Source organism: Leptinotarsa decemlineata, unplaced genomic scaffold, assembly GCF_025532065.1.
Source record: "Leptinotarsa decemlineata unplaced genomic scaffold, Ldec_3_MD MMD2_tig00026328_RagTag_RagTag, whole genome shotgun sequence".
NCBI lineage: Eukaryota > Metazoa > Arthropoda > Insecta > Coleoptera > Chrysomelidae > Leptinotarsa > Leptinotarsa decemlineata.
The window spans coordinates 32,967,611-32,979,875 of record NW_027412688.1 but is presented as its reverse complement, the minus strand read 5'-3'; the positions used below and the strand labels follow the sequence as shown (position 1 = coordinate 32,979,875).

Genomic DNA, 12,265 nt, shown 5'->3' with positions numbered 1-12,265 from the left:
AAAAAAGAACAAGAAAAAATCCTAGTTCGATAAATCAATATCAATCTCATTGAAGTTCCTAAATGATATTAGATCTAATAGATATTATTCATTTCCATGATGCTACTTCTGTTTCAGTTGATAATCAGGATAAACCCGGAACAGACGACCACCATATTCAAGTTGATGGAAATGAGTATGTCGTGAGTCCGAAGTCCATGCCGAAATCTAATGGTCTTCCCCCCAATAGAATAACGATTACGGCGAATCCGCTTGCTGATGCGGACAACAAGGTGAGGTACATATTCTTTTATTATATCTACCTACTTGATTGTGTTTTTGAAGAGGATTGTTCTCAGTGTTTTCTATTTCTACTGTAAGTGTATGTTAGGATTCGTGTACTGTGGAAAACATGAGCAATATGCTTGAAACATGTACTCATGTTTTCAACCTGGGCTTTAGATATACAGTATGGAACAGCCAAATGAAATATGTTCAGATTACCTAAAAGCCTGAACCTCCTAGATTCAACCTCTTTCGACTGACAGCAACAACCCAAAAATTCTAAGCTAGGAGGTGAGCATTTTAGTTAACTTATTCGAAAGGTTTTGTCATGATGTATAAAATCTGCAGATCAAGCGAGCTACTAGAACTCGTTCCAAACAACATGCAGCTCATAATCAATTTGGGAGACCAGAAAAATCTAGTATCATTAATAAGAAGGGAATATGTTCATATGAATATGGATCCCAATATGCTAAATAAATTCTACGAGCATAGAAGAACTCTTATGGATTTCAGCGGATATAAGAAACTCTTTTGATATGGATGAAATATCTGTTGAAATATTGTGAAATTTACCTAACTGAAGCCCTACAGGTTGAGTAGATGCAATAATATACCTTTCACGACAGTTGTGTTTTTTAGTGTCCTTAAACTGCATCCTAGGCATGCAGGTAGACAACTGGACGAACCTGATCATTTTAGACCTATCTCTTAAATTGTAGAAGGAAATAATACTATTTTTGGATCAACTCAATATATTGTCAAATTCTCAGTTTGGCTTCCAATCCAAGAATATCACCAACGAGTCAGTTTTTAATCTGAATGAAGTTTATATAGGACTGAACGATGGTCAGGGCTAGGTTCTGCAATTTCTCCAAAGCTTTTGATATGTAGAACACGGAATACTGTATTTATGTGACATGAAAATGATATTGAACAACTAAAAGCAGGCATCTCCAAGAACTGCTATGCAATTAGCATGATAACTACGGAGCAGGGCTTTAATTCAGGCAGAATAGCCTACTTCTCATCTATGATATGGTATTGCTTTTCAAGAGTTCTACATAACCACTTACCTGGTCTTTTTACAAGTACCCTTTAATTAGAAACACAGAGAAGACATACTGCAGTCATCAAAAGTATTGAATCAACAATCTGGCCTCCCAGATAACAAATGAACATCCAATGTCCAAAGGATATCTTAAGAACGTTCATAAGATGTCCAAAGAATATCTTATGGACGTCCATAAGATACCGTATATTTTGGGTATCTCATGGATTTCTTTAGAATATCCATCAAAGGATATCCATTCCAAGTCCACTAAAGGTTATATTATGGACATCCATTTCATGTCCAAGGATAGTCCGACCTGAATAGGACATGAATTGGATATCTTAGACAATTAAGTATATTTTGACATTGTTTAAGTTTTATGTTGTCATCTTATAATTTGAGACAGACACAGAAGATTTGGTTATTCCATACTGTATGTGCACTTTGTGATTAATATTAAATGAATATGCATTTACAGGTGTTTTGGTACATTGGTAAAATGTACCAAATTTTCTCCGAATTCTTTATTAAAAATTTCAACAAATAAATGTAACTACCCAACTTTCAATTTAGTGTTTTGAAAATGACTTGAAAGCAAATGTATTCATTTTCCATGTAATTTCTATCGTTTTATTTTTGTTTTCACTCAATGTGTACAAAAAGTGCAGTGCCTTATATATTTTATTTTTTTCTAAATTAGTCTTGGGCTAAATAAATGATTAGTATTATAACTACCAGAGTGCCAGCCTGTGTGATCATATAGTATATATAACTATGTGAATCTTTCATTATCTTTATCATCAGTCATATCAGTTCTATGAAAATTCAAGTAGTGGCACCAAATTGATTCTTTCTGCTTTGCGAAATTCGAACTGCTGTTGAATGCATGTTTTTGTTTTTCTACTATCATGGGATCCCTACGGCTTCGCAAGTGCTCAATTTCTTGTAAAGTCTGCAATTGGCCGTTCCGAAATGTAGGCACATTTTTTTTCTCTCTGCATTGTTGGAAAGGTTATGAAATTATGTGAGGAATTTATCTTCTGTGATTCATCTGTTATTTACCGAAAAATACAGACCATGAAATGAAAGATTAAAGAATATGAGATGAACTGAACTATTTGCTCTATTCAATTTGTATATGGCTAGATAATACATACATCCAACATGTGTAGATGTTGAATTCTGCCAATGTCAGTTGTCATTTTGTCTGTTTCATTTTAGTTTCCATATGGTCGTATATCATATAATTTCATGTTTTTTAATGATTGTGAAAGAAATACTTTTATTTTTTTTCTATCCCTTCTATAATGATGTTTTCTGTGATAAAATATTTTGTGAAATATTCTTAACAAAAGTTAAGGAACGAATATTGAAAGAAAACATTGGACAGTAGTTTGTACATACAACTTACACATGGTTTTTCAAATATTTATTTTCTCTACCACAGACTGTGTATTGAATATTGTTCAACGCCAAAAATACATTGTGCATTTGTGAAAGTTCATGATAATGAACATATGAATGTTTGAATTTAATTTACCTTTATTATATTTTTACCGCTGGTCAAAAGAGTTCTGATGAAATAGCAGTTTTCAAACAATACAGAGAGACACTTAATGTAAATTAAGAATGGCTTTTCTTGAATTTGCTTCAAACTAACCACTAATAGCTGTTTTGTGTATTGCTTATTGTTTTTATTACTCACAACTAAACCTAGGTTAATTTCATCTTATTTCCAGAAATTTCTAGCTCGGTTGTTTTCCAGAATCAGAACATGATTGAGATGTCTTGTCTAACTGCACAGAATAACAACTGCGCCTCCTCGCAGCAAGAGTCTTCGTCGAGCGCCCAAGAATCTCCCGACAACTCGAAAAATAAAAGTAGTAGGAATAAAGATAAGAACAAGCACAAAAAACCACCGTCCTCCGAAAATTTATCGTCAGGAGAGAACTACGTATAGTCAATGCTGATACAAAAAATATGTGATTTATTAGAACTGAAACAATTTTTTAAATTATTACCCCAGTGATATTTTCGAGTTCCGGCAGTTGCCTTACGTGTGATGAATGATAAACTGTGACGTTTCTATTGTGGTCAAACTTTTGTACATTTGAATTGTACATAGTAAAATTTGTATATATCGAATTTCGAATATGAAGCGGTTATTGACTCCTTAAGAAATTTGAATCTCAGGCTGATGAAGTGTTTCAATAGAATATTCTGGTAAGTTATCACAAAATAAAAGAGAGTTTGATAACACAGACGAACAAAATTGTGGAAGAGCCAATAACTAGATACCATATGATACGACCTCAGAACTTGTGTACCTTATATGTTTTTATTCATTAGATACAACCTGTATATGGGCTGCCATTGTCTGCCACTCATTATATTGGTTGGCCATGTTTTTTTCTATATTGAATACACCTTATCAGGTATGTAGTTTTCTATTAGTCAATCAGTTAATTACTGATTGACCGATAGAATTACATGTCTGACATCCATTCTTTTATTTTATCCCTCCTTACTTATATGCGTTTGTCTATCAGTAACACCCTGTATTGTTTCTATTAGTCGCCCAAGGTTTTTCCTATATAACACTCCCCATATGGTTATGTCTATTTGTAAAACCCTAATTGTACCATCCTATCCACTCTTCAATGTCAACTTATCTCATTTTTCAATAAAATTATATCCGGTGGCCCAGATTCGGATCTTTCCTCTTTCTTTGTTATTTACGAAACATCATCAGCAGGTGCAATTGGAGGGGTAGGGGTAATCTCAATTGGCCCATTTGATATCCTGTATGTACCACATGATATGAAAGGATTTCGAGCCTGAAAGTGCAGAACAAAGTTTTTTTTTTATTCAAGCATTTGATTTTTTTTTCTTTCTGAACTAGTTTGCATTATGCAAAATGTTTGAAGGACATACGTGAAAAACTTAGAGAGAGATTGTTGGGTTGAGGTTTTATGTATAACTTACTCGTTGATTCTGAAAGGAGTATTTGGAATTATCTGCCGTTTCCTCGATGATCCATGCAGGCAGAGGATTTCTTTTACAATATCGAGAATGGGCTTATCAAAAATGTTTACCTTTGTCCTGAAGAGGTTGTGTGCAGGGTCGCCTTCAGTTCATGTGCAATCAGTACCTTGGCTCCCTTTTATATCAAAATGCGCGGTCAAAATGGAATAGTTGTTACAATACGCTCGTCTAAACTCCAAACCTACCTGGAACGCGTTGCCGTAAGCTTAATATCACTGTTTTACCACGAAACCAGTTACAGTGAACATGGCGATAGAGCAACCTATCCAAACCTATCAAAAGTTTTTCATTGAAAATGAACTTTCTCTTCTTGCCAGGAAGTTTGACAATTTATTGAGAGGAAACTTGAAATTTTTTGATAGATTGGCATGTTAACCGTTTGTACATGAGTAAAAAGTATATTTTTAGGACAGGAGGGATTACAAATAAAGAAAGGCAACTATATAGTTATTTCAAAATATTCAGTTTATAAACGAATCATTACAGGATACTTGTATAACTTAGTATAATTGCAAAAAAGTTACTTTTGGTGCTTTTACATTAGCAAAATCTGACAATTTCACTGACTTGAATTTCATGTTTGATACTGATCAATTTGAATATCATTGGAATTTCTTTCTCTTGAAGATGATCACTTGGTGATCGAAACACGTGTCGAGGTGTTAAAATAACTGATCAATTTGTTAATGGACATTGCGAAAGTGTGTAGGCTCTATGTCTATACGCTGTGAGAAAGTGGATGTAGGTGACAGGCACCCGTGCATGATGGTTTGCAATTTTCTTATAACTACCCACTGTATTTGTACGAGCAGGTGCCCGCTTCATGTGGAGTGTTACAATGAGGCTCCATTTGTCGTGAGCGGCTCTTGACCTGGAGCACGGGTACACTGCACTATGGGTAAAGCCGCCCCTGGTTGCGTGGGTTAGAATAGGAGATCAAGGAAGTCATAATAATCTTGTCAGTTGTTGGTATGAGGAATATATAGATTCCAAACAGATTTCGGGTCTAATGCAGGGTGTCTGAAGCTATACTAGTGGATGCAATGTAGGAAATTAGGTTTCCTGAACCGAAAAATATTGCAGGACGTTTGTCACTCCGTTTGCAGCTCAGCTTGTCTGATAATTCTATTTATATCTTCTCTGGGTGCGTACTTGAAACATTCAAAAACTATTGATAGTAAATTTTTATGCTTTTTTCATTAAATTTCATAATACACAAGACACTTCTTCGAATAGGAACTAATTAATTTCAGAAGAAAAAGTAAGAGATAAATTAATTTATTCTTAGCCTCCCTCTTTCAAGTTTACTACGCGAAATATTACAGTTGACTCAAAGTTTTTGGTAATGTCAGTGCTAGTAATTAATTTTTTTTCTGCTAAGAAACCTATTTAATTACAAAGCAATTAATCATTAGAGCACTGTTTTCCCATTCCTACATATAGCACATAATTTATGAGGTCTATCATTTTTTTGCTACAATTCTAATACTGGAATAACTATTTCCATCGATTTATATGCACTTTGATTCTTATTCCAGTAGATACTTTTCATTTTGATCTTCATTTTAATATAACACTTTCATCAGCCTATTAGAGTTTTTCTGTTAAAGAATGAAGTTTACAAAGCTTTGACTATTTTATTTATCATCACTGAACCCAAATTTAGCTGGTCTATTGATAAAAATGTAGGTTTTTCCAACTTATTTACCTACTACAAAATCATTTTGTGGGAAAAAAAAAAAAGAACTCTACATAATATTCTCGAAAGCTTTGTATACTTTCTCTCTAAGTAACAGATTCGGTAGTAGGATAATTGCACAAATCATCAGTTGGGATAAACTTTTTAAACAAACATTTCTTTAGGGTTTACTCTCTTTCTACACGAAATTATTCAATGAGGGTATCAATCAAACTCCAAAAATTACTGATTTGTGCAAAGCTTATATAATTCTGAACTTTTGATGCAACTAATTCGTGTATGTAAGAATATTTTTTTTAAACGTGAAGACTAAATGATTTGCCACTAGTTTTAGTTTATTTATTTAATTTGCAGTATTAACTTATTTGGTAACTAGGACAGCTCTTTATTCGTGATAGATTTTAGTTGTTTTATTTTTGTAATTGTTTTTATCGCTGTTAGTATATGTATATAAGAGAAATCTGTGAATGTACTTATGAACGACAAGGCCGAGAATCTTTTTTAATATATAACATTTTTGCTAAGCACTTGGCTTTGTTTTATTACCTCCAACTGATCTGCAGTCATATATCCAGGGCTAAAGCAACTGTTATTTGAATTATATGAGAAAAAAGGAAAGCACTTACTGCAACATCAAAGAAGAAAACCTATAAAGGTATTAACAAAATTATTGAAATGTTTCAGTGTCAATATAATGGTTTTATACCACTGCTGGTAATGACAAACAAAGAAGCATTATTATAAATGTATGGATATTAAATCGCCTAAATTAAAGAAGTTTGCCTATCCTTGAAAGTTTTGTGAATAAGAAAACTCATATCCAAACAGCGACCATCGGCACAACAATAACCACTATCATAACTACCACAACCATCACAACAGCAACATCAACAACCAACTCAATCAACCACCAACACAAGATCAACCATCAACACAAAATCGACCACCAACACAAAATGAACCACCAACACAAGATCAACCACCAACACAAGATCGACCATCAACACAAGTTCAACCACCAACACAAGATCAACCACCAACACAAGATCAACCACCAACACAAGATCAACCACAAACAGAAGATCAACCACAAACAGAAGATCAACCACCAACACAATCGGCCGCGAACATGTTGGATGTCAAAAAATGGTGTTAAGTGTTTTCTGTATGTGTGGTCGAACACATACTGGTAAGAACTGCGTGTATGTGGAATATACTTCTTGAGAACATTTTTGCAAATGAACAGGTGAATCACTACTTTCGCACAAGATCCGCTCTTAGAAAGCCTTAAGGATTTTCCTGTAGTACTTGTGTTCTGGTCCTTAAAAATAAAGCCTTTTTATGACATCAAGAATAAAAATAGATGGAGCACATATTAATGAAATATAAAGAAAATTGAATAAAGTTGCTTGCGTCTTCACAAAGTGGACTTCATGTCCTGAAGACGGTTAGTGGAAGAGTGTTGCAGTTCTGTTAGTTTGAAGTGTTTGTTTTGGATTTATTCTACGTCAACAAATTTTGAATTCACACCAAGTGGAAGTCTTAATGAGTATGCAAAACTTATTTAATTTCGAAAGATATTATATTGACATCTGTAATGCAATTTTCAAAGTTCTCAATAATTTGAGAAAAAATACAAATCTATTTCTGAAATGTCATTATTTTTTGTTTTGAAGTATTCAGGTAAAACCCCATAAATATCAATAGTAACACAAAGTACCTCCACAAATAACATCTGAAAAAGTCTGTGATTTTCATCAAAAAGAATCTCCTGAAGCAAGTTATCAAAATAAACCCTCGTGAATTTGTTTCCGGTTGTTTTGAAAGATCTAGTGATTGTGTTTTGTCCTTGAAAAAAAAATTTAATGTTCATATAAAAGTAGTCGTTTCTAAAGTATTTTTTCTTTCCTATAATTTAATGTTTATATGAAAATAGTTCTTAATAGAGCTAGTTTGTGTCTGAAAGTTACTTTCTTGAATGAACTACATATCTTTGTATACAGTCCATTTTGAAATTAATTAATCTTTTTTTTGTAGGACTCCCACATTTTTTTTATACAGATGGAGAAATGGAAAGCCAAAACCTTTTTTCCCAAAAATTAAAATTATCATGTACATATTTTATTATCAAAAATGTCCAGAAACTATCACTTGTGTTACAAATTGAATAACAAAACAGTAAATAAAGCATTTTTTGAGAAAATAGCAGTTTTTCTGGTAGAAATTAGAACCACAGCTTAAGAAAGGAGTAGAGGAAATGAGTTAGGTAGGATGCGAAAAGTGAAAAAAAAATGGAAAAATACAGTGAGTAAAAAAGGCATTTGAATGAAACATAAAATTTGATTAAATTTTTTATAATAGGTTAGTAATAATATCTTTCAAATGTCGATAATCACCGGTGTGATCCAATATTTTCAAAATATCAACACTTTTATAAATTCACAACTTTTAGTTAACCTTAGAAAAATATTAAAATAAACAAAACAATTATAAATAAAACCGATTAAATCGTGTATAAAAATGAAAATAACAAGTCACACATTATCTCCAATGTTTGTAAGTTGTATGTAGGAGAGGAGGTTGTACAGCTCAACTTACCACATGTTCTTGACAATTATTTGTATCATTTCACTTCCCTATTATATTACTTAGATAACTATAACTTAAAAAACTCTCTCATAAACCAACCACAGATTACATAACAAGCAGATACCGTTTAATGAAACAAGACTTGTGGACAAGTTTCAATGTAAACTACAAACTACAAGATTCATGTGAAACTTGGGTTTCGGCTATGGTTTCAGTAACATGATTTACATATTTGGCTACCAAGAAAAATTGGAAACAGTTCACCATTTCATCATAACAGGCTGAGGTTGGTGTCATCTCAATAACTGAAGAGCACAATAATCACAGATTTCTTTATCAAAATCACGTTTCCACTGGCATTATTCTTAGTTCCTGATCAAATGAGAAGGATAAAAAGTTCAAAATGATCTGTCACAAAGTACTTTGAAGGTTTTTCAAGTTCTAATGCCATTGGTTCAGTTTCTTCTTTTGCGAACACTCCAAAAAAGCTCCTTTTGAAATTCAGGAGAAATACCAACAGTTCCATAATTATTGTTTAGAACCAATTTTCACCTATATGTTATTAAAATAGAATCATTTTTCCTCAACAAGGTTCATATACAAATATACTGTTAGTTTAATAACATTAACAATATTTATTTTAATAAATTTACTGTATCATTCACATTTTGTTACTCACACTTTTTCCATTTTTTTGCATATTGAAACATTTTCTATAATTTTAATAACAATAAAATTTGAAGTTTCAAATTCTCATGATCTTGTACTTGTATGTTTGTACTTTTACTAGATTTGAGGAATGAAGAATAAAACTAATAAATATTTAAATAATTTTCTCAAGTTTTGAATAGTAACAATATACACAAAATAAATATATCATGTCAAGTTTCACAATAATTTTAGGTTAAATATTTTAAATTTTGTTATATTTCCACTTTTTAAGGTTATGTTTGACAGATGCATTAAAAATGTGTTTTGTTGAGGTGTACACAGTAGACAACAAAATGCAATAAATATTTCAACTTTAGTCATGAAGCCAAATTTCTTAGGTAATTCATAATTAGGGCTCTCAATTCTCTGTGCAATTATAAATCATAAGCGTATACTTAAAAATGGCTGAAATACACTTATATTTAATTGTTCACACTGTTTATTTTAAAACAGCACACTGACTATGAGATTGTGTTCAGCATCGAAAAGTCTATATATTTCTTGAGAATTTTTCAATTAAAAGTGTATACTTAATAAAATTTATTGGGAAACCCCTTCATTCATCAACTGACAAAATATTGTTTGTCAAAAATTTTCTAAACTTGTGATTTATTTGGTTTCTAATTGAAAAAGTCAATTTTTAAATCTTTCAAATTCAATAAGTTATTAATTTTTTTAATGAAATTTTGTACATCAGAGATACAATAATGAACGATAATTTCAACTAATCAGGTTTTCAACTAAATGATTAGTAAAAATCTTCTGTTTCATGACAATATGGTGAATTGTTCACCAATTTCATGTTAACTGGTATGCATATAGATAGGAATTATAAAACATGTAGCCACCTGATTTGTTTACAAGTAATTTGTCACAAAAATAATTCAAAAAGTCTTGTTACGGTGGTATAGAAAGAGTAAAATAAGTGATGAAGCCAAAAAAACACTTTAGCGTTGTACATTACATTTTTTGTTCGACTTGAGACTGTAACAACGAAACAAACTACTTTCAAGTCGTGCTTATTCCTTATACAATACCGACTTTATCTTCCAAAAACACAGGTTTTTCTGCCAAGAAAAACTAACACAATTTGATTTTAATCTCGCTATTATTCAGTCTTTAGGGCTTTCAGAATTACCCAATGCATTTTCAAGCAATTTTTTTGTGATCGATAAAGGTATACAATAGGCTTTAGAAAATCAGTCCCCTTCTCCTGTAGATTATTTTGAATTCAACAAAGTTACATCCACCTCAGTTTGTTCACCGAACAAAAGGAGTGACCACATGTGTCACTCATTTGCATGATCAACACGCACATTTGCATCTATTGGGTAAAATAAACAAGCCTCCTCATGCTGACCAATCAGATTTAACTGCAATCGGCTTAATTGTTAGTGTCGGAGTGGTCAGTTATGTTTTAACGCCTGTGGTTTGTACATATACGGTATTTGAAAGCTTAAAATTTATAAAATGGTAATTTCCTCCCGGAAAACAACTACTTCCTCGGCTAACACCAAGCTGGATATTGGATTATATTCAATAGACATTTCAACTCACAGAGGTTAGTCTCGCTGGTGTTTCTCGTTCATCCACCAGCAGGACCGTGCAGAAATTATTCTAGTAGATCACCTGAAGACCGGTTTTGAGGTATTACCTCTTATCAGTGCAGGAAAGATGCGACCCAAACAGAAAGTGCTTGGGACTCGATTGATTTCACTAATAGCAGCTCCATCTCGTGAACAAAGCCCTAAGCGGGAAAGAAACATCCTATGTACTAATACCCCAAAAGAGATCAAAACGTGTTTGAAGACTGTATTGAGGAGAGATACATACGTATTAGAAAGTTAATATTTCAAAATAAAATCTAGAAACATTAATCTCTCTAAACTACCTACATCGTAGGCTAATACCACGCTGGATGTTGTTTTCTAGCAGACATTTATCTGACGGTGTAGGTAGTTGGGAGAGATGAATATTTCTAGATTTTATTTCGAAATATTAATTTATAGGTAAAGAATACCATCAAAACTGAATATGTTGAGTAATTTCGCTGGGAAGTTTGAACATACACAACAATTATCTAACCACCATTTGTTTATTCGCTGAGGAGGAAAATCAAAACAAACAAACACATGACAGTACAATAAGAGTGAAATGTGGGTTGACCTGTCCAAAAAGCACAGACAAAATTGTTTGTCTGTGTGAAAATTGTTGCGGCTCATGTTGTTTTACAGCTCCATTTGTTGGGTGAACAACTACATGTAAAAATGTTCAAATGATAAAAAATATCAAAATACAACAGTTAGGAGAATACGTCTTCATTCTCTAACAAATAAATATCCTTTGTACTCAAGCGGAAGGTATTTTAATTCAGGAAATTAGATCTCCCAAAGTTTTCAATCCATATCAAAATCTATCCCATATCCCCGGATGAATCGGTAAAAATTCCAAGTAAAATATTTTGATCCGTTCGTCTTTGTTGATGTAAACTTTTGATATGCAGGGTGACATTTCAGGACGATTTCATTAAATGTCTAATAAATTATAGGTTGTAGCATATAAAATAATGAAACTCCAAATTTACTTTTGGTACAGCCCAAAAAGCTCCGGAAACTATTTCAGCTGAAAAGTTTCATACTTTTCTTATTTATATCTTTCATGATAATTATCAACACAGTTCACAGAGAGTCGCCTTGATCAGTGAAATATTGACGTCTTCCAAGTTTGTATACTGAAGCTAAGATTTCTCTGCAACTGTTGCAGACATTTTGGAAGATGCAGCAAAAACTCATATAGAAGGCTATTGTTCAACTCTGATTTTCAAAATAAAAATGAACAATAATGGTAATTATTGTACTGAGTTACTAACAGTTCATATGCTTACGCTCACGTTTCAATTTAGT

At 32.5% G+C, this 12,265-nt stretch overlaps 1 protein-coding gene across 6 annotated transcripts in view; it reads left to right on the top strand.

Annotated features, from left to right (window-relative positions):
* Positions 1 to 6,589, top strand: part of LOC111506670 (interference hedgehog) — a 188,299-nt gene extending 181,710 nt beyond the window's left edge. For 3 of the 6 annotated variants that reach the window (XM_023161806.2, XM_023161807.2, XM_074182149.1), the window contains 2 exons: positions 118 to 272; positions 3,084 to 6,589. In XM_023161806.2, coding sequence (XP_023017574.2) covers positions 118 to 272; positions 3,084 to 3,278 — 350 coding nt within the window. In that variant the 3' untranslated portion in view covers positions 3,279 to 6,589. Of the gene's footprint in view, positions 1 to 117; positions 278 to 3,057 lie in introns of all 6 variants that reach the window. The other 3 variants (XM_074182151.1, XM_074182152.1, XM_074182153.1) reach the window with 3 other exon arrangements.
* The last annotated feature ends 5,676 nt before the right edge of the window (positions 6,590 to 12,265 follow it).